The sequence below is a fragment of the Brassica napus genome, chromosome C8 (assembly GCF_020379485.1).
Source record: "Brassica napus cultivar Da-Ae chromosome C8, Da-Ae, whole genome shotgun sequence".
Classification (NCBI taxonomy): Eukaryota; Viridiplantae; Streptophyta; class Magnoliopsida; order Brassicales; family Brassicaceae; genus Brassica; species Brassica napus.
Window position 1 is genome coordinate 22963208 of NC_063451.1, and position 23232 is coordinate 22986439.

Sequence of the window (23232 nt, forward strand, 5' to 3'; positions counted from 1 at the left end):
AATCATTGTTAAAAATTTAATGCAAATTTCAAAAATTAAATATTCAGGTCTCAATATTTTTTCAATGAAGATTTCTAAATTAACATATTTATGTATTTTATATGATATATATTTCAATTTAAATATATATATATATATATAAGGGCAAATCTCCAAAATAGCACATTTCTAAGTTTATATCACAAAAATAGCACTCAAAAACTAAAATGACCAAAATAGCACCTTTCTAAGTTTATCCTTTGAAAATTTTAATTTTTTATTTTTCAAAATTTGAAATCTTATCCCCAAAACCTCATTTCTCAACTCTAAACCCTAAACCCTAAACTCTAAACCCTAAACCCTAAACTCTAAACCCTAAACTCTAAACCATAAACCCTAAACCCTAAACTCTTAACCCTAAACCCTAAACTCTAAACCCTAAACCCTAAACTCTAAACCCTAAACCCTAAAATCTAAACCCTAAACCCTAAACTCTAAACCCTAAACCCTAAACCCTAAACCCTAAATTCTAAACCCCACCCTTTAAATCTAAACCCTAAGTTTGTGACTTTTGATAAAACAATAAGTGCTATTTTTGTGACTTTTGACCTTGAGTGCTAGTTTGGGAACATAAACTTGATTTAGTGCTATTTTTGTCTTTTTCTCTATATATAATTTGAATATTTGTTAAATGATATTTCATATTCATATGATTTTATGATCAATTGTATCTTCTTATAACCAAAAAGTAAAACATTGTTCACAAAAACTTCATTGTAAAACTTTAAAAAGATTTAGTAATTTATAGTCGTTTTAAAAACAATTTAAAATATAACATATAAAAAACAAATTTAGATTTTTATTTTATGTTAAATGTGATAGTTTATTTCTTTTAATAATATAAATTAAACAAAAATGATGGATGATACAAAAACTATTATCAAATCTTTATTATTCGAAATCATTAATTGTCGTATATATTAATTATATTAGGTAATTGCGTAGCTTTTATTAAGAGAAAAATTGAGAATATTTTTGTATGCACTTCTAATCAATTGATAGTTAATTTAATAAAAATATAATATATATATTTAAATAAAACAACCTATTTTTCTAAAGATTCCGAAAATCATCATAGTGATTACACGTGGTTACACTCGAAAGTTGTAATGCTCATCGGTTAAAATATAAATAATTATATTTTAACTAAAAATGAGTAAAGTTGTATATCAATTTCATTTCATCCATTCACATCATCGATTCCTCCCATTTTGGTGAAACAGACTATTAGACTCTTGTGATGTGCAACATACTCTTGTTTCCAATAATATAGACAAAGCTTGTTGTATTTTCAACTCTATTATTTTTTCATAAAATCATTAAGTTGAAATGATCAAATTCCTAACTAGGAATCAGTGTGTTGTATCAATTATAGTGTTAACCATTCGTGTATGCTTAGTGTTAATAAGTGTCATATTTTTCACACAAATTAAGAAAATGATTGAAATGTATTTAAATTGTTATTAATTACATTTATTTGATCAATAGTATTTGAGATAAATAAAATTATTTATAAAATTAATGTAGTTTGCAATTAATTTTTATTTGAAAATAAATATAATTTTTAGCTGAAAATAAATATAATTTGCATTGCAATTATAAAATAACACTTTTCTTGTAACAAAAAAAATGTTAAAGATGACACTTATTATAAAACAGAGAAATTATTTCTTATGTTATATTGAGGAACTATCATATCATTGATATGATATGATTATGATACTCACAGTATTCTTTGTAATCGTATATAGAAACTTAGTTAATATGTTATAACCTAGCTCATAGTATACGCTCATGTATATATACAAGCTTGTAAGGTTTCTCTATCAATAAAAAAATATTACAAATCTATATGGTATCAAGAGCCTCTATATCCTAAACCTACAAAAAATTTCTTTTTCTATTCTTTGTGCCAATGTCGACTTCCGACACCACATCTCCCACAACGGTGATTGACACCATAAACAAAAACTCACAAACCATGCTTGCTATTAACATGTCTAATGTTACAAAACTCTCTCCCACCAACTACCTCATGTGGAACCTTCAGATCCATTCTCTTCCGGATGGATATGCGCTTGCAGGGCATCTCACCGGCTCGACCCCCAAACCATCTGAAACGATCATTGATGGTGATACTGTTGTTGTCAATCCTCAACATAATCTATTGATGCACCAAGACAAGCTCATCTATAGTGCGCTTATTAGTGCTATCACGACGGAACTTCAGCCCTTGGTGTCTCGCACAACCACTGCGTCTCAGATCTGGGAGACTTTATCTTCCACCTATGCAAAGCCTAGTAGGGGGCATATCAAACAACTGAAGACACAACTCAAAGGATGGAAAAAAGAGTCCAAGACGATTGATGTTTACCTGCATAGGTTGGCGACACGTATGGATCAACTTGCTATCTTAGGGAAGGTGATGGAACATGAGGATCAGATTGATCTCATTCTTGAGGGTCTGCCGGATGACTACAAATCAGTGGTGGATCAGGTGGAAGGAAGAGACACACCACCAACGATCACAGAGGTACATGAGAAGTTACTCAATCATGAGGCCAAACTTCTGAATATCGCATCCACACAAGCGTCACCATTCCCTGTTACTGCTAATGCAGCGCAAAAAAACCACAACACCAATCCTACTTACCAGAATCATTCGAAGTACAACTCCAACAACCAGTCCAACTACCGTGGTAACAACAGCCACAACAACATTACATGGCAGCAAAACCAGCAGTACAACAGACAAGGACCACACACACCTAAGCCATACCTAGGACGTTGCCAAATCTGCGGAGTCCAAGGCCACAGTGCCAAACGCTGCTCCCAACTTCAGAGTTTCCAGTCATCATCATATGTCTCCTCAGCAACTCCGTTCACTCCATGGCAACCTAGGGCCAACCTTGCTGCTTCAGGTCAGGTTAATGCTAATAATTGGCTGCTTGACAGTGGTGCCACGCACCACATCATCTGTGACTTGAACAATCTTGCACTTCATCAACCATACCAAGGAGGAGATGAGGTCATGCTCGCTGATGGTTCCAGTCTTGCCATTACCCATATTGGTTCCACTTCCTTTCCCTCTAAGAATACTGTCTTGCGTTTAAATCAGATTCTCTGTGTTCCACATATTCACAAGAATCTAATCTCGGTTTACAGACTTTGTAATTCTAACAAAGTTTCTGTTGAATTTTTCCCTGCATCTTTTCAGGTGAAAGACCTTCACACGGGGCTCCCGTTACTCCAAGCGAAAACTAGCAATGGACTGTATGAGTGGCCGGTACCTAAGATATAAGCTACTGCCATGTTTGCTTCTCCATCTTCAAAGACTACTCTAGCATCTTGGCATATGAGATTAGGCCACCCAAATACCTCCATTCTAAACACTATTGCTTCTAAATTTTCTTTACCGCTTTCAAAAACTACTTTCAATTCCTTGTTATGCTCCAAATGCAGTATCAATAAAAGTCACAAGCTTTCTTTCTCAAACTCGACCATTACTTCCACTAAACCTCTTCCATATATTTTCTCTGATGTGTAGTCATCACCTATTACTTCAATCGATGGCTACAAATATTATCTCATATTCGTGGATCACTTCACACGATATACATGGCTATACCCATTAAAACGCAAATCACAAGTCCTAGAAACCTTTTCAAGCCTTTAAACCTCTTGTTGAAAACAAATTCCAGACGAAAAATTGGCACTCTATACACTGATAACGGAGGAGAGTATATCACAATGAGAGCGTACCTGGCTCAAAACGGAGTGTCTCATCTTACAACTCCACCGCACACGCCGGAACATAACAGACTGTTAGAGCGGAAGCACAAACATGTAGTCGAGATGGGACTTACTATACTGTGAAAAGCAAAGATACCAAAGACCTATTGGCCATATGAATTTGCGACCGCAGTTTATCTCATCAACAGATTGCCGACTCCGGTTCTCAAACTTCAATCACCGTTTGAAAAGCTGTTTGGATTGGCTCCTAACTATGACAAACTCCGCATCTTTGGTTGCCTTTGCTTCCCTTGGCTCAGGCCATACAACAAGCACAAGTTAGAAGATCGCTCAACAAAATGTGTGTTTCTTAGGTATTCAATCACTCAAAGTGCATACATGTGTCTTCTTGTAACAACAGGTTGTCTGTATGTTTCTCGGCATGTCCAATTTCGTGAGGAAAGCTTCCCCTTTCAAGCTCTATCATCACACGAGACCTCTGATCGGTCATCGCAACATACGCCACAGACTCAACAGTATAATCCCGTCACCATCGTACCGGTACACTCTACACAGTCTCCAACAGTCTCTTCTGCCCCGTGTTCGGTCTTTCACCAATCACCACAACCGACAACGTCATCGCCCTCGTCGTCTCCGACAAACTCTCAGGTATGTCCTCAAAACTCTACGTCTCCTCATGTTTCGAACCCCACTGAGCCCACTGCTCTTCAAAATTTTGGGCCAAGAACCATGGCTCAACATCCTACCCAACCCACTTCCTCACAAAATACCCAAACAAAACCCACAAATAAATTTTCCTATATCAAATCCAAGCCCACCAGAACCAAATCCAACAAACACCAGCCCAATCGAACCAAATGTCATCAGCCAACAAGACCATATTTCACCAGCCCAATCGAACCAAAATCAGAACCCTCAAACAGAAACCACTTCTCAAACAAACCCACTTCCAAACCAACACAAAATGATAACCCGATCCAAAAATAATATTACAAAGCCCACAACCAAACTCTGCCTAAAAGCAGCTCGGATTTAATCTCATCATAAAGAACCCAGAACAGTTACAGAAGTGTTGAAAGATAAACGATGGCGAGGTGCACTCTCAACGGAATATGATGCTCATATAAGAAATCACACATGGGATTTAGTTCCGCATCAGTCATCGCAACATCTCCTTGGGTCACGATGGATTTTCACAACAAAATATCTCGCCACTGGAGAAGAAGAATGCCACAAAGCTAATCTCGTTGTGAAAGGCAATCATCAGCAGTACGGAGTTGATTACGCTGAAACGTTCAGCCCGGTAATTAAGACAACAACAATCAGACTCGTCCTGGAGATATCAGTCAAGAATTCATGGCCTGTCAAGCATAATAACGCTTTCTTCCAAGGTGAGTTAACGGAAGAGGTTTACATGTGTCAGCCTCAAGGTTTCATAGACAAACCGACACATGTGTGTCGTCTACGCAAACTCATTTATGGACTCAAACAAGCACCGCTTGCCTGGTACATGTCTCTCCGACAACACCTACTTGATATTGGGTTCATCAACTCTCTCTCAGACACATCTCTATTCATGCTCATCAAAGGGAACATATATACATATGTTCTTGTCTACGTAGATGACATATTGGTTACCGGTAACACCCAGATGATGGTTGATTATGTCCTCCGATCACTTGCGGCACATTTCTCTATTAAAGACCCTGTTGATCTACACTACTTTCTTGGCATAAAAGCTACACGAACTACTACTGGTCTCCACCTAATGCAGAGAAAGTAAATCAACGACTTGCTCTCTTGAGTTAACATGTTGGAAGCTAAACCGGTCACAACACCTCTCCCTTCTTCTCCAAAGTTGTCGTTAAACACTGGTACTCCCTTACAAGATGCAACGATGTATAGATCAATCGTCGGAAGTCTCCAGTACATATCATTCACAAGGCCTGATATTTCATACGCAGTCAACCGCTTATCACAATTCATGCACATGCCTACCGACCAACATTTACAAGCTGCCAAGAGGGTGCCTAGTAGGAACTCGGACTCATGGTATACTACTCAAACGCAACTCCCCTATGACACTTCATGGCTTCTCCGAACCGGATTGGGCTGGAGATGTTGATGATTACGTCTCAACCAATGCGTATGTGATCTATCTCGGCAACAACCCTATATTGTGGTCCTTTAAGAAGCAACGAGGAGTAGTAAGATCTTCTACCGAGGCAGAATATAGAGCAGTGGCAAATACACCTGTAGAAATCCGATGGTTGTGCTCTTTAATCTCAGAACTTGGTATCACTCTTCCCTCTGCTTCAACCATATATTGTGATAACATAGGTGCGACTTACCTTTGTGCGAACCCGGTATTCCATACTCGGATGAAACACATTGCATTAGATTATCACTTTGTTCACAATCAGATACAAGGAAAAGCCTTGCGTGTAGCCCACATCTCAACTCATGATCAGCTGGCTGATACTTTGACAAAACCATTGCCTCGACAACAATTCCAGGCGGCAAGATCCAAGCTTGGAGTGACACCATCTCCTCCATCTTGAGCGGGCGTATTGAGGAACTATCATATCATACTCACAATATTCTTTGTAATCGTATATAGAAACTTAGGTAATATGTTTTCACCTAGCTTATAGTATACGCTCATGTATATATATACAAGCTTGTAAGGTTTCTCTATCAATAAGAAAGTATTACAAATTTATATGTTAAACTTCTTTATCTCCTCATACGTCCTCACAATTCGATTCCCCAGAAAGTCAAATCTTAACATAGTAACTTTCTATAGCAAGTCTAAAGGTATAATAAATGGAGTCTTTATTTTACACTTCAAGATACTGCATAGAAGGCAATTCAATGTCTTAGATAATCTTTGGAAGTTGGACTTTTAATGGGCTATCTTGTTGTTGTGGGCCTTTTGAAGAAGCACTAAGAAATGTTCAATTCGAAAAAACACACATTCGATTATTAATCGGTCTCTTAAATGTATTCTGGTTTTATAAGCTAAGAGCATGATTAACCCCCAAACCCATTAGAGTGTCTTAATAAATTTTTTAGTAATTAAATGTAATTAAAAACTTTATTTAAGAACCACCTTAATTTTGTGGTCCAATGCTCGTATCTTATTTAGGGGTTCTTAAAAAAATATTTATATTTTTTTTATTTAAGATAAAATTTATTTATTAAATAAAACATATTAAAAGATGACGTTTAAAACATCGATTTTTTTATAAAAACATAAAAACAAAGATTAGTAAAATAATCGAGAATAATTTGAAAGAAGCATCCGAGCTCAGTTGTTGTCTTCATCACGTCCAAATTTACGCCATACATGTTCCAACCAAATCAACTTTCAGTTGTCGATGCATTTGTCTATCTCGAGTTCTAGTTCGAACACCCATCATATTGGCGATATTTGTAGGGATATATGTAGAATGTGTGAGATCCACATGTGAACTTCCGTTGTCTTCTCCTTGTTGGAAGTCGGAAACATCAAATTGAGTGTATTCACCTCGTTCGTCTTCTACTATCATATTATGGAGTATGATACATGCTCTCATAATCTTTCCAATTTTGAATTTATCCCAAAAAAAGCCGAGTTTTTAACAATGGCAAAGCGAGCTTGCAAGACTCCAAAAGCACGCTCGACATCTTTTCGGACAACTTCTTGACGTTGAGCAAATAAAACTGCTTTTGGTCCTTGTGTATTGGAATAGTTGGATAAAAGTTGTCCATTTAGGATAAATACCATCGGTGAGATAGTAAGCCAAATTATACTCTCTTCCATTGACAGTGTAAGTGACTTGCGGAGCTTGACCATTTATTATGTCATCAAAAATAGATGAGCGATCAAGAACGTTGATATCATTTAAGGTACCTGGAGGTCCAAAACCTGCATGCCATATTCATAGATCATATGAAGTAACCGCCTCTAAAACGATTGTTGGTTTACCCGAACCACGAAAATATTGGCCTTTCTAAGCGGTGGGACAGTTCTTCCACTCCTAATGCATACAATCGATGCTTCCTATCGTCCCAGGAAATCCACGATGCTCTCCAATATCTAGTAGACGTTGAAGATCAGTCGGTGTTGGTCTTCTTAGGTACTCATCGCCGAATAAATAAATTATTCCTTCCACAAAATTTTCTAAACATGACCGAGTTGTTGTTTAACCGAGCCGGAGATATTCGTCGACCGTATCAGTCGCTTTACCATATGCCAAGACACGAATAGCTGCTGTATACTTTTGGAGTGTAGAGAGACCAAGTCTTCCAAGACCATCTTTATTCTGGCGAAAGAATTAAAATTCGTTGGACAGTCGATCAACAATGTGCATGAATAATGGCTTGTTCATTTGAAAACGTCGAAATAAATTTTCAGGATACATTAGAGTTTCACTGAAATAATCATTCCATAAACGTATATGACCTTCTTCACAATTTCTTTCGATATAAACTCGTTTCTTTCTTTTTTTCCTTCCATCTTCTCGATTACCATGATCAATGAACAAATTCTCAAACGTTTGATCAAAATATTGATCAAAATATTCATCAAATGACCCATTACTTTTGTCAATTGATCCATCAAAGGGGTTATGAGAAGAAGATGCCATGAGATGAAAAAATTTAAACAAGAGAGGGAGAGTAGACGTTCTTTTGGTTTAGAATCTACAATCTTTGTTTTACAATGAATAATATGAGAGGGAGAAAGGAAGAAGAAAATCTTGTTGTGAATAATATGAGAAGCCAGAAGAAGGAGATATTATTTATACAAGATTATCGACATACATTCATTACAAAGGCCTTCTTGTCCGCGACACAAGCCAAACAAGAGTACAATGCAAAGGTCACATAAAGTCTCTAGGTCCATGATACAAGGAAACAAGAGTACAATGGACAGAAGAGCACAACAAAACAAGATACTCTCTAGGTCCGTGATACAAGCAAACATAATACAATATGTGATACAAGGAAACAGATGCTTCAACGGCACACATTCATTCCAACAGAACACAGATGCTCCAACAGAACAAGGATGCTCCAATCTTTCACCTGACAATAAGAACAAGATACAAAAGATCAACATTAGAACACGAAACATATATATTAAACAGAAACTTAAGCAACAAGTTACACTTACACATAAACTACAAGGTAGAGAAACTTAAGCAACAAGATAAACTACATAACAAAAACTCCATGACAATAACGAGAACAAGCAACACAAACTTAAACCACTAAAACAGAACAAGAACAAGACAAACAAGACAAACCGAAACTTAAACTACTTAGACATCAACTCATCAATGAGTTTCTTCTTCAAAGCTTCTTCATAATCCGCTAGAGGTTCTTGTTTAGCAATGAAACTGTCAAATAGCTTCATCTTGTACAACCTTTCTTTTAAAGCCGAATCTTGCTTCTTGATGCTCCACATTGTCTGAAACTCAGACAGCTCCTTCCCATCAACCACTGTCTTCTTAGAACGGGCTTTTGCTACCTTAACACCCGGGGGACGATTTGTTCCTTCATCATCAAGAGCATAATCTTCTTCAACTGCTTTAGAGCTTGTTGAATGTGAACCATCCTCACACTTCTTCTTCTTGGAGCTTCCATCATTTTTAGCCGTAGACAGCTCATACCACTTCTGGTCATTACGCAACTCTTTCCAATCATGCTCAAGAGTGAACTTTTTTTTATGGTTGTAGAAGAAGATTTCATGGGCTAGTTTGAGATCAGAACATCATTCTCATTTTGCCCACTGCTTTTCTCTCTGGTTGCAGCTTCATATGCTCCACAAAACTTACAAACTAAGTCATTGATTTTGTGCCAATGATTCTTACAGTGAGATGCCTCTCTCTTTTCACAGCCAGCAAGCTTTGGACTAGCCGAGAAGTACGCAACAATGTTTTTCCAGAAAGCAAGAGACCTTTGCTCATTCCCTACTACTGGATCTTTGCTCGTGTTTAACCACGAGCTGATGAGCACTACATCGTTTGTTGGCGTCCACGTACTTCTTTCTTTACGATTGGCTTGAGTGTCTTCACCAAAGTTTGAATCATCGGTGTCTTGACTGCCTAAGAAGGGAACTTGCGATGAAGATAGTGAAACACTATCTGATACGTTACCAAAGACAGCATTTTGTTGACTGCTAAGCAGTTCAACAAAGTTTGAAGACTCAGTAAATGGATTAAAATCCATTTCCGAAGTGAAGGAGGAGAGAAATAACAGATAGGAATCTGTTGGAGATGGAAGAGAAGGAAGAAGTTTTGAAGATGGAAGAGAGATATAACAGGTAGTACCAAAGGCATTCAACACTCAAAACAACGATTCTTTCAGGCAATTCTTTGGTGGTTTATCGAGCTCGCCTCTCAATCTCTGATCCAAGGTTGGTTTGCCGAAGTGAAGGGGTGTTCAGAGGTTTATGGAATTCTGGAGTTTGTTGGGTTGAGCGATTTGTTTGGAAGGAGAAGTGTCTCGAGCCATTTTTTGGAGTCTATCTGATGTGGTCTTTAGGTTGTCTTCCCCTTTTTGTGGCGTCTGGTTTCTGCTTCGTGTGGTCACTGGTAAGGTCTCCTCGCTCAACCTCAGTGATTTATTTATGATTTCATTTGGTGAAGCGTTGGAGCTGCGAAGCTGTGTTGTCCCTTGGTATGAAACCTACAGGGTTTTCGGAATTCTTAGTAAGGGGCTTTGGAGTTTTTGCTCAATTGCGATAGTCTTGGAGTAGTTAATCGCCAAACGTGTTCGTGTCCTTCGTTGGCTGCTCGGGTTGATGAGTTGTCTCCTCCTGGCTTCTTGTGTAGAAGAGGTGGTAAGTGTATGATTGGTCATGGTTCCTAGAGGAACGGTTTAGGGAGTTCTTCGTTCAACCCCAATAATTCAGGCTTATTTCGCTTCTCCGATCAATCATGCTTCCGGTTCTTTAAGCTTCGTCTTTCTTGAAATTTATGTTTGTTATCCAGTTTATTTGTAGGCTTCTTTATTTTTCTGTTTTCTTTAGACTGTGTAGTCGAATTTAGTTTCATCTCTGGCTCCGGGTGGTTTCTTGTACCACGTCGGCTCTTAGCTCCGGAAAAGTTTTATATCTTTGTCGGCTTTGTGTAAGAACTAATGCAAATCGAATTTTAATCTAATAGATGATAAAAAAAAAAAAAAAAAAAAAAAAACTACTGCGTTGATCCTGCCCTAAACACTCCATCGGTTATAAAATCGGTTGAGCAAACTCTCTCCAAATGGGACGTACCAAAACTCTTCTAATATTCTCTCGTTCGCCTTTTTGGGAAACTTACCGGTACTCATCAAACCGTCGACGCTTCATCTCTCACCACCACTTCTTTCTCTCTCTCTCTCTCTTTGACTTTGGCTCTCGCTACCTTACTGTGCTCATGAACGGGTAACCTTATCCGCCGTGCGGCTCTCTACGATCTCAAACGGTTCGGTTGATAACATCAAGGCTTATTCGTTGATTGCTCCTTGTTTGTAGAACTTTCACCAGCTCTGAACTCGATTTTTTTAAAAAAAATTCATCGAACGGTTGATGGACACCATCGCTGGATTCTCCGATTCGTATGAAATCAGCAACCAAAGCAGCACTATCTTATCCGCCGCGCCGGAACCAACGGATAACACCGAATCATCCGTTGTTCGTCCACCAGAGCTTTCTCCGGTGGATGTATCGGCGCTACAACTGCTCTCCAACAACCTCGAGTCCTTGTTCGACTCGCCGGAATCGTTCTACGGCGACGCCAAGCTGATTCTCGCCGATGACCGTGAAGTATCCTTCCACCGTTTCATCGTCGCAGCGAGAAGCCCCTTCTTCAAAAACGCGTTAGCAGCCGCCGCCGAGAAGGATCCGCAGAAATCCACCGCCGGTACGAAGCTCGAGCTGAAGAACATCGCGACGGATTACGAAGTCGGATTCGATTCGGTGGCGGCTGTTATGGCGTACATCTACAGCGGCAGAGTGAGGCCGCCGCCGAAAGGAGTTTCTGATTGCGCAGACGAGGATTGCCGCCACGTGTCATGCCGTCCGGCGGTGGATTTCATGGTGGAGGTTCTCTACTTGGCTTTCCTCTTCGAGATTCCGGAGTTGGTTACAATGTATCAGGTAAAGTTAGTTACAATGAATCATAGAAACGTCCTAGTTAATAATAAGAACTGTGTATTTGCATTTTCAGAGGCATTTACTGGATGTTGTAGACAAAGTTATGATAGAGGATGCTTTGGTTATACTCAAGCTTGCCAACATCTGTGGTAAAGAATGCAAGAAGCTATTTGATAAATGCACAGAGATCATTGTGAAGTCTAATGTAGATATAGTTACTCTTAACAAGTCATTGCCGCAGCAGATTGTGAAACAAGTAATTGATATCCGTAAAGAGCTTGGCTTGGAGGTACCTGAACCGGACAAACACGTCTCGAATATTCACAAGGCGCTTGAGTGCGATGATCTTGTGCTTGTCAACATGCTTCTGGAAGAAGGCCGCACGAATCTAGACGAAGCTTATGCTCTCCATTTTGCTGTTGCGTACTGTGCTGTGGAGACTGCTACTGAACTCCTGAACCGTGAGGTTGCGGATGTTAACCGTAGGAATCCGAGGGGATACACGGTGCTTCACGTTGCTGCGATGCGGAAGGAGCCGAGTTTGATAGCGTTTCTGTTGACAAAAGGTGCAAATGCGTCGGATATGGCTTTGGATGGTAGAACTGCTCTCTTGATTGCAAAGCAAGTCACTAAGGCGGGTGAGTATAATTGTATAACGGAGGAAGGCAAGGATTCTCCCAAAGGCCGACTATGCGTAGAGATACTAGAGCAACCAGAGAATCTAGGTCCGTTTCCTGAAGACGCTTCTTCTGCATGTCTTGCCCTGGCTCCTGATGCTGAACTGAAGATAAGGTTGATTGATTTTGAAAACAGAGGTATCTCTTTAACTCTCATTCCTTCATTTATTACAAGGTCAGTTCATAAGATTAGGTTCTTCAGGGCTCGTTTAAATGTATTTCCGTGTGTTCTGTTAGAAAACTGAGTGATCTAATGATAACTGTTATTTTTATATATTATTTTTTAGTTCAAATGGCTCGATGTCTCTTTCCAACGGAAGCACAACTTGCAATGGAACTCGCCCCGATGAAGGGAACAAGCGAGTTTACCGTGGATAGCCAAGAGCTTGACGGCACTGGTGCAAAGAGGTCAGCACCAGACCAATACATGGTACCTTTCGTATTCGAAGAAAAGCATCGGAGTAGACTAGAAGCGCTTTCAAAAACTGGTATTGATTCTCTCTCATCTACTGCCTATTAAACAAAGAAAACTTTTTTTTGAACAACTAACAAAGAAGAAAACTAAAACCCATACCTGACCTTGTTTCATTTACTTTTGTATCATCAGTGGAATTCGGGAGACGCTTCTTCCCACGCTGTTCGACATTGCTCGATAAGATTGCTGACTGTGAGACCTTGAGTATACTTGCTTTCGTAGAGAAAGACACTCCTGAGAACCGAGTAGAGAAGAGGCAAAAGTACATGGAAATTCAGGAGAGTCTGCTAATGGCCTTTAGTAAAGACAATGAAGAATTTGGAAAGTCGTCTCGGTCAGGTTCCTCTTCTTCCACATCGAAATCAACAAAGAGGTCTAATGGTAAACCTTCTCACCGACGTCGTCCGTGAGACTGTTTGTTGGGGTAATATTTGCTGTACTAATATATTTTTCAATTCTTTAGAGTCTCTGTCTATAGTTGGCTCAGTTATATGTATTCGAGCTGCAGGTGTGTTTCAAACAAATGCTGTAACTTTTTGAATCAGCGATATATACTTTTATGTACATCGATAATAAACCATGATAGTGTTACAGAGTTACCAAGAATCAAAGTGCGAAAAGATGAAGAATGGTTCATCTACTGGTTATCCTCTATCAAGAACGAAAAACATATTCAGTTTCCCTTGCTATCACTGCAGCTGAAGGTCTACAAGAATCCAAAATCTTGGAAGAAATGTTCAAAGCTCCATGTATACAAAATTTGGTGAAGGATCAAGTCAAGTGGTTCTTTGGCATCATCCTCTGGTGCCTGCAGCCATCACCATCTCAAGAAGGTTCACGAGTTTCTCCCAGAACCTCTACTTCAATTCTTACCAATCCTTGGAAGGTCTTTGCTCTCTCAATAAAGTGTTGCTTCTCTAACCATTTAACCCTCTTGAAATACAATGATTGGTTTTGGAAAATTCAAAACCTCGGTTACATTAGCAATAGCAATTTGGTCAGAAGACAAGAGTTAGTGATTCAGAAACCTTGGTCTCTCTTCCCTTTTCGGAACAATACAGCCAGAAATAGCTTTGTCTCTTCCATATTTTGCAGGTTGGCATCCATGACAAGGTTCTTAGCCCTTTTGGCTACTGGCTATGGAATGTTCCTCTACTGAAACAGATATTAGACTAAACGGCATAGTGTTTAACTGCGCTTTGTGAAACTGGCACGCATTCTAGAGCTTCTAGCTGAGGAACAGAGACATTTCTAAGGTGTACAAACTACATAAAGCTCAGAAACGAATTCATCCTTTGCTTACATATTTGTTTTGATTTAAATATATTCAAAATAAAATAAACTAGACACTGACAAAAAAACCAGTGTTTTGAAAACTGGACCGGACCAGCGGGTCCGACCGATTGGACTGTGATTCGGCCTTCTAACATTGTACTAAAAACTGAATTTTAGTTAAACCGGCAAACCTAGTTAATAACCGGTGAAATTCACTAAAACCGATGACATGTTCGATATCAAAAGCCGATTTTTTTAAATTTAAGCAATTTTTTTTAAAACTTCTAAATTTTTAAAAAATGAAACTTCTAAATTTTAAAAAAATTCATTTTTTAAATAATTATCTAAATAAATTATTTTTCATTATTTTATATTATTTTTAAAGTCTTCATTTTATTTTTAGATTCTAACAATAATATAAAATTATATAAAAAAAATTTATAGTCATACATATATATATATATATATATATATATATATATATATATATATATATATAGTTACTTAATATAAAATTTAATTGAAATTTAAATCCGGTTGGACCTGTCAGACTATTGATCCATCTACAATGCTGAGTCAATGTCTGGTCCAATTTTCAAAACATTGCAAAAAAAAATTAACTAGGTAATAGATTTCACAATCTCTCGTTTGTTTTAACAATATAATTAATATTTTTTTTGCTAGAGATTATTTCTGTTAAAAGTTATACTAATCAAAATTTTGAACATTGACAACTCAAATCTCAATTTGTATTTTAACAAGAACAAAGAAACATAAAAAAAGAAAAATAATTATATAACCAAAATAAATTAAAATAACAGTTAATTGGCTAGGTTTATTAATTTATAAAAATATTAATTTACAAAAGTTTCTTTATTTAGATTTCTTATTTAAAGATATATTTATTCTAAAATAAGAGATATATCTGATTTTAGTGTATAGACCTTAATTGTTATTTTTGAAATTGACATTTTTTATTAATTTTATTATATTATTTGGAATATATAATATATATTACATAGAACTTAAATGTAGTTTTAGATAAAATATTACTAAATTTCATCAAAAAATATTAAATGTTAAGAAAAATATAAATATAATTATATTGTGAATATAAAACAAACAATATAAAAATAGATTCTTACTTAAATAAAATATGTATATATAGTTTATGGGAGAATTGCCAAGTGTGACTCAAAACTTGGAGTCAAACCAAAACAATACCCCAACTTGGGTCAAAGGCAAAAGTAACCTAAAAGGCTATTGAAATTACAACTATCCCCTTGTGACCAAACAAAAAAACGGAATTTTTTTTACGTTTCTACCCCTCGCAAGTCGTCTGTTTAGACGACTTGAAAATAAGTCGTCCAGACGACTTAACTGAAAGTCGTCTGGACAGTTAGTCTTAAACATAATTTAAAAATTTTGTAAAAAATATTTTGATAAGTGAAAAATGGGAATTATGTAATTAACATATGTCTTAGGAGGTATAAATTAAGATATAACAAATTTCAATTGTTTTCAGCATAGATGAGTGAAAGTAGTGAGTCATGATATTCTTTAGTTTATGTTTCATCAACATATGTTGTAGTATTGTATGTGTTCTTAGGGTTAGATTTTGGAAAGCATTAAAACCGTTTTTGAAAATTTTTAAAATTACTTATGCGTGTTCATTTCTGTGTATAGTAAACACTATTTAAGTATAATTTGATTTTATAACGTGGTTAGTTAGTTAATCTAGTCATTTTAGTTTAGGGGTTCATTTTAGGGTCTAGGACGACTTAATATTTTGTCGTCTGAAAACAGACGACTAAATATTAAGTCGTCTGTTGTACATTATCAGCCAGAATAAGTCGTCTAAACCGGACCAAACCTTAAAGTTTACCAATGTACTTTTAAAGCTAACCGGATTATTTACCCAATATATAAGGTGATTTTTTTTTTTTGTTTCATTTTTCACGAAATTCAGAAACCCTAACAGTTCTCTCTCAAAGGCGATTTCGAATTCCCACGATTTCCGAACAAACCATCGTTCTCAACGTCAGCTATCTATCTCACTTCATTCTCACCGTTGTCGCCGCAGCTTCTTCTAACCCTAGCGCCGCCGATTCCTCTAAACCCTAGCGCCGCCGATTCCTCTAAACCCTAGCGCCGCCGCTTCCACTATTTCCGAACAAACCGTCGCCCTCGCCACCGTGGTCACCAACGTTCTCACCGCCGCTTCCTCTAAACACTAGCGCCGCCGCTTCTTCTAAACCCTAGCGCCGCCGCTTCTTCTCTGTAAACCTTAGCGCCGTTTCTCTGTAAACCCTAACGCCGCTAAGTCATCAATCTCGAGGAAAAGATGAACATAAAACGTTGTCTCTATCAATTTACTCATTCTCACCGTTTCACGTTTATTTTTTCAGATCTATAACCGCAATGACGAGTACTCCAACTCCTTCTGCGACTGGAAGACTTGTAAGTAATTTAAGTCGTCTGGAAAGTCTTCCACCTGGACGACTTAGTAGATGACTTAAATATAAGTCGTCCATTTGGAAGACTTTCCAGACGACTTAAATTTAAGTCGTCTACTAAGTCGTCTGGACTTATATTGTTGTCTTTGATTATTTTGCAGACAAAAAGGATGGATATTCCAGAACTCCCCCGTAGGTTATACACATCAGGGGAAGAGCCAGAAGCCCACAATAGCATTTCGTATCATACGGATAACAGCAAGTTGCATACTGCTCTTAGGAAAGCTCTTACTGATGACGAATTTGAAGAGCTCAAGGAGTCGAGTTTGGGAGTTTTCATCAAGTTCAAGGAGCAGGGATTTGGTTGGGCTTCAAGGCTGGTTCACTACATGCTCAGTTTCAAGCTGGACATTAAGAAGAAGTATGAGATGTGGTCTCTCGTTGGTCCAGAACCTTTGAGGTTTTCACTGTTAGAGTTTGAAAACCTCACTGGTCTAAACTGCGAGTACATCGAGGACCTTGAGACACCAAAATGTGACGTTACCCCAGAGATGGTTTCTTTCTGGGGGATGCTGGGAGTTCATCTGGAAGCTGGGCCAACTACTGATCAGATAATAGCAGCACTGAAGAGATGCGGGGATTGGTCCAGGGAAGATCGCAAGCGGCTCGCGTACCTCTCCATCTTCACTGGATTCATTGAAGGGAGAAAGTTTTCAACCGCTACACGATCTACTCTGGCAAGGCTAGTGATGGATTTAGAACGGTTTGAGAATTATCCATGGGGGAGAGTCGCGTTTAAGGTGCTGATGGACTCTTTGTGGAACAAAGAAATTGCTGGCTGTTACACCGTGGATGGGTTTATACAAGTTCTTCAAGTCTGGACGTACACAGCTATGCCGGAATTGGGTGCTAGTATTGGTGGTCCCAGAGCAGACAGTCCGTCTCCACCGATACTGGCTTACGAGGGCAGCAGAGGCCGCAGATCAATGAAAGCTGCTATCTTGAGTCAGGTATTTACTTCAATCCAAAAGACTGCGCAGACGACTTATTATAAGTCGTCTGGAAGGTCGTCCAGCTTGACGACTTATCGGACGACTTATAATAAGTCGTCTGGAAAGTCTTCCCAGCTGGACGACTTATTAGACGACTTATTATAAGTCGTCTGGAAAGTCTTCCATCTGGACGACTTATTAGACGACTTATTATAAGTCGTCTGGAAGGTCTTCCATCTGGACGACTTATTAGACGACTTATAATAAGGCGTCTGGAAAGTCTTCCCAGCTGGACGACTTATCGGACGACTTAATTAAGTCGTCTGGAAAGTCTTCCATCTGGACGACTTATTAGACGACTTATTATAAGTCGTCTGGAAGGTCTTCCAGCTGGACGACTTAGTAGACGACTTATAATTAAGTCGTCTATTTAGTATTTTTTTTCAAATATCTAACTCGATTCTTCTATTTACTGCAGACCCGCGTGATCAACTTTGTTGAGAAGGACATTAGTGAAATGTGGCCAAAATGGGACTCTGAGGTTGAGGACCTGCCCGCGGAGAACATCATTAAAGTCATGTATGAGCGGAGACCGTGGAAGTGGACCATGGATTGCTGGGAAGTCACTGGTACTAAGGTCAATACAAAACCTAAGGTTGTGACTCCATCGAAGAAGGCCAAAGAGATGGTTGTGTTGGAGGAGGAGGAGGAGGAGGAAGACAATCCAAGACCTCGGAAGAAAGCTCGTAAAGAGGCTCCTGAAGAGGCTAGAGAAGAGGCTAGAGAAGAGGCTAGAGGGGTGACCAGAGAGGAGTTGGAAATTATGTTCAAGGGCGTAGCTGAGGCTATGAAAAAAGGGTTTAATAAGTGCATGAGGGAGTTTAGGAAGTTGTCTGATAGATTGGAAGCTGTGGAGAAGAAGGTTGGTGTCACCAATCAGGCTACCCCTCCACCTCTAACCAATCAGGCTACCCCTCAAGATAAACAGCCTACCCCTCTTGCCAAAGAAACCGGGGGTAGAAACAAACAGGCTACCCCTCATGCCAATGAAACCGTGGTTAGTAACCAGCCTCCTCCTCATCAAACCAAACAGCAGCCTCCTCCTCCTCAAAAGAAACAGCAGCAGCCTCCTCCTCTTCAAAAGAAACAGCCTCCTCCTCAAAAGAAACAGCCTCCTCAAATCAAATATGTTAGTATCAAATCCAGGGTTAACTAGTTGTCCAGACGACTGTAAAAGTTGTCTGGACGACTAGTTGACCCTGGACGACTTAAACGTAAGTTGTCTGGACGACTAGTTGACCACGGAAGACTTAATTTTAAGTCGTCCAGGGTCAACTAGTCGTCCAGACAACTTTTATTTAAGTCGTCCAGGGTCAACTAGTCGTCCAGACAACTTTTATTTAAGTCGTCCAGGGTTAACTTGTGTGCAACTTTTATTGCAGAGATGGTTGCCGGAGGATACAGCAACCGAGGCGAACTCGGTAAATAAAGCAGATGGTGTCACCTCCAAAGAGATTGTTGCTGTCACTTCCACCGATCACCAACCGAGCCTCGCTTCCACAGATCAACAACCGAGCCTCGCTTCCACCGAGCCAAGCGATCCAGTTTCACAACCGAGCCTGGTTGTATTGGACAAGCGTGCAAAGAGTAAACGAGCGAAGAAACCTGCTCCTACTGTGAGATCTCCTTATATGGCAGAGAAAAAAAAAGATAAAGTGGCAGCCTATAATCCATTTCCGCCAGTAAACAAAGAAAAGTTGAAGGAACTCGCTGATTGGTTGAAAACTGATCCGTAAGTGATTGCTTTACCCATAATAGCTTGATTTAGTCGTCCAAAACTGATTGCTTTTTTGTTTGCAGTCATTATTTAACTAAGATCGAGGACAAACCACGTACATCACCAACAAGGTGGTACCACTTCCTCCGGACAGCCAGAGGATGGCTGGAAGACTGCGTAAGTCTTCTGCACACGATTTAAGTCGTCTACAAAGTCGTCCAAGTAGACTACTTTCCAGACGACTTAAAGATAAATCGTCTGGAAAGTCGTCTACTTGGACGACCACGTAGACGACTTATAATTAAGTCGTCTTCGTCTGGTAACTTCTAACTTGTTATATTTAATATGCAGCATATAGATGCTTGGATTAATGTGCTAAGGCAGAGGTATCAGGAGAACCCACAAGCTTTCAGGAGCGAGCGAATGTGCTTCCTGGATCACAACTTTTCTCAGTCTTGGAGAGAGCAGTATCAGCTCTTCAAAACATCGGAACCTGATCACAAAGGTTTAGGAAGAGTTCTACCTGGTGGGGCGTCGTATTTTTATGACGGATCAATACCTTCATTTTGCCAATCAAACAAGAAGTGGGGGGAGGACATTGATGATATCTATGCGCCAGTGAACTTGGACGACAAGCATTGGGTTGCTATTTGGATATCGATCCCTAAGAGGCACATAGTCGTCTGGGACAGCATACCTTCATCTAGTGTACCAGACGCATGGGATGCGATAATGGAGCCTTTTCTCCAGATGGTCCCTTATCTGCTTGTTGAGTGCGCAGCCACCGACGAAATGCGGGTCAAATACGGGTTGGAGCCATACACATATGAGAGACCGCTGAAAGGTGTACCCACGGCCAACAATGGTGATTGTGGCGTGTACACTGTAAAGTACATTGAATGTCATGCGCTCGGGGGCTCCTTTGACCCTAAAGACTTTGCTAGGTGCAACGCGAAGAAAATGAGGGATAATATGGCGGTGGATATATGGAAGGAGCTTGTTGATCAGCATCTGAAAGAAAATGTGGATGGTGATAAGTTCGTGGGCATGTATGATTAGATTTGTATTTGAACATGATTTTTTAACATGATTTTTGTATTTGAACATGATTTTTTAACATGATTTTTGTATTTGAACATGATTTTTTAACATGATTTTTGTATTTGAACATGATATAAGTTGTCTGGAAGAAATAAGTCGTCTGGAAGGTTTTCCAACTGGACGACTTACAAATAAGTCGTCTGGAAGGTTTTCCAACTGGACGACTTACAAATAAGTCGTCTAGAAGGTTTGGACGACTTATTATAAGTCGTCTGGAAGGTTTTCCAACTGGACGACTTACAAATAAGTCGTCTAGAAGGTTTGGACGACTTGAAGGGATAGTAGAAGGTAGTCTAAAAATAAAATACACTTGAAGGGATAGTAGAAGGTCGTCTAAAAATAAAATACACTGGACGACTTAGTAGAAGGTCGTCTAAAAATAAAATACACTTGAAGGGATAGTAGAAGGTCGTCTAAAAATAAAATACACTGGACGACTTAGTAGAAGGTCGTCTAAAAATAAAATACACTGGACGACTAAATATTTAGTCGTCTGGACGGGTAATCAAGACGGGACGACTTAAATTTAGGTCGTCTGGACAACTAGTCAACTGGTTGTGTACATTGTGGTTTCGTATGGCCAGTTTCCTTGCAGTTTGAGCATCTCCGTGCCCTGTGTTTCTTCCTGGGTTTGTGTCCTCTCATCCTAGATAGCTCCAACCAAGATTGCCATCTTGATTTCTTCGGTCTCCCCCGACCACGCTTTAGTTCTGGAGGAAAGCATTCTCGTTCCTCAATATGTTGTGACACGATAGGATATATATTCTCTGAGTATCCTGCATACAGATAATTCTTTGAGTACAGTGGACATACAAGTGTGGAGATATGCAAACCAGCATGTATTCCAGCAGCTATAGCATGAGAGCAAGGTATTTTCTCCACTCCATAGACACCACAATCACACTTTGCATGTTCCAAATCAACCACACAGTCCATTTTGCCACCTTTGACAAAGAAATGCCATCCATCAATTGGTTCGACCGTCATCATACCCGCTATCTCTTCTCGAACAGCAAGCAAGTATTCAACAGCCCGGCTATGTTCAGTTGTGAGACTCAAAGCATCTTGTCTCCTTTTCCAATACCATTTTCCTAACTTCTGCCTTATGAACTCCAGCAGGAACGTAATCGGAAATCCTCTTGCTCGCTTCAGTGCGGAATTAATAGATTCAGCAATGTTGCTTGTTTTTATGTTGAACCTGTTCCCCTTACAATAAACCCTTGACCATAGCCTGACGTCGGCTTTCTCCAAATACGTTGCAAGTTCCGGGTTTGCACTCCGTATCTCAGCCATGTACCGGTCAAAATCGTAAACCGTGTGAGCATAAGCAGCCCCTTTCACCAAGTACATGAGATGTTTCCCTTTAAACTTTTTGACAATGTTATCTTGAAGGTGATAATAACATATTCCTCGGGTTGCCCAAGGAAACACCTTATCACACGCACTTTTAATGGCCTTGTGCCGGTCGGAGACTATCACCAGAGGCTTGTCATGAGATATACAACTAGCCAATTTTGTGAAAAACCATTCCCAAGAAGGTATATCTTCCTCATCCACGATCCCAAAAGCCAATGGGAATATCTGAAAATTGCCATCTTGTGCGGCTGCAACTAACATAGTTCCTCCATACTTTCCACTTAGGTGAGTTCCATCCACCACAATGACCCTTCTCTGATACTTAAAACCTTTGATAGAAGCTCCAAAAGAGAGAAATAGATACTTAAATCTTTTCATAGAATCAAGTTCTATCGCCGTGATAGAATCAGGATTTGCAATGGAGATTTGCTCGAGATATGATGCCAGACGCGAATACCCTTCTTCTGCTGATCCTCTCACCAATCTTTGTGCATATAACAGTGCTCTGTATGAAGTGGTGTAATCAAGCGCCATGCCAAACATGTTCCTCATTGCATCAGTGATATGCTGCGGAGTTATCCCATCAATGATTCCAACACGATCAATGAAAAGACTACCTACATACTTCGGAGTACAGTGTCTCCGCTGAGCGATTCGGTCTCCCGCTGAGCATAAATGTTTTTCCACATACTTTGTTACCCAAAACGTGTTTGTCCCATGTTTGACACTCGCTCTGACCTTCCATCCACAATAGCTAACCGGACATGTTGCCACAACGAGAGTTTTCGTTGATTTGTATAATCTGAAAGAAAACTTACCCCTCACTGCTGCCAACCGCAGCTCTGAAAGCAGTGCACCCTTGCTAACAAAACTCTGGTTGACATAGATGGTACCATTCGATTTTCCTCCTTCAATAGCATTTGTCTTAGCATATGCCTTTTGGATTTCTTCAAAACAAATATTATCATCATCTTCCTCGTCCTCATCTGGAACCTTTCCATAAAGACTGTAATCCCCACCATTCTGATCCGTTTCACCAACAATAGAATTATCAGCATCCTCCTCCCCATTTTCCTCCTCCCCATCTTGATTTTCATCTTCAACAAACTCATTATCACCAACATCTTCATCATCACCACCAACATCTTCTTCCCATTCACCAGCTTCATCATTATCACCAACATCTTTTTCCCATTCACCAGCTTCATC

General features: G+C 39.3%; 2 protein-coding genes across 4 annotated transcripts; one reads left to right on the top strand and one right to left on the bottom strand.

Moving 5' to 3' along the window:
• Window positions 1–9094: 9094 nt before the first annotated feature.
• Window positions 9095–10008, bottom strand: LOC106429484 (glutathione S-transferase T3-like). Its single transcript, XM_013870230.1, has 2 exons — window positions 9651–10008; window positions 9095–9531 (listed from the first exon to the last, which is right to left on the bottom strand). Exons 1-2 carry the CDS (start codon window positions 10006–10008, stop codon window positions 9095–9097), a joined length of 795 nt encoding a protein of 264 aa, XP_013725684.1.
• Window positions 10009–11034: 1026 nt separating this feature from the next.
• On the top strand, window positions 11035–14088 carry LOC106429517 (regulatory protein NPR1). Of its 3 annotated transcripts, none has more exons than XM_022712543.2 (5): window positions 11035–11917; window positions 11988–12729; window positions 12879–13079; window positions 13199–13490; window positions 13661–14088. In XM_022712543.2, the coding sequence occupies exons 1-4, from the start codon at window positions 11348–11350 to the stop codon at window positions 13474–13476; spliced, it is 1791 nt and encodes a 596-aa protein (XP_022568264.1). In that variant the 5' UTR covers window positions 11035–11347; the 3' UTR covers window positions 13477–13490; window positions 13661–14088. The 3 variants fall into 3 exon arrangements, with proteins under 3 accessions (XP_022568264.1, XP_013725724.1, XP_013725725.1); XM_013870271.3 differs by lacking the exon at window positions 13661–14088 and having other exon boundaries at window positions 11038–11203; window positions 11294–11917; window positions 13199–13630; XM_013870270.3 differs by lacking the exon at window positions 13661–14088 and having other exon boundaries at window positions 13199–13630.
• Window positions 14089–23232: the final 9144 nt, after the last annotated feature.

What these genes read in the sequence shown, in the direction of transcription:
- LOC106429484 (XM_013870230.1), bottom strand. Translation starts at nt 10,008, where the DNA reads ATGGATTTTAATCCATTTACTGAGTCTTCAAACTTTGTTGAACTGCTT. An exon ending in AAAGAGAGAGGCATCTCACT is followed by an intron (nt 9,532 to 9,650) that starts GTAAGAATCATT and finishes ATCTCAAACTAG; the next exon opens with CCCATGAAATCTTCTTCTAC.
- LOC106429517 (XM_022712543.2), top strand. Translation starts at nt 11,348, where the DNA reads ATGGACACCATCGCTGGATTCTCCGATTCGTATGAAATCAGCAACCAA. An exon ending in GATTGATTTTGAAAACAGAG is followed by an intron (nt 12,730 to 12,878) that starts GTATCTCTTTAA and finishes ATTATTTTTTAG; the next exon opens with TTCAAATGGCTCGATGTCTC. An exon ending in AGAAGCGCTTTCAAAAACTG is followed by an intron (nt 13,080 to 13,198) that starts GTATTGATTCTC and finishes TTGTATCATCAG; the next exon opens with TGGAATTCGGGAGACGCTTC.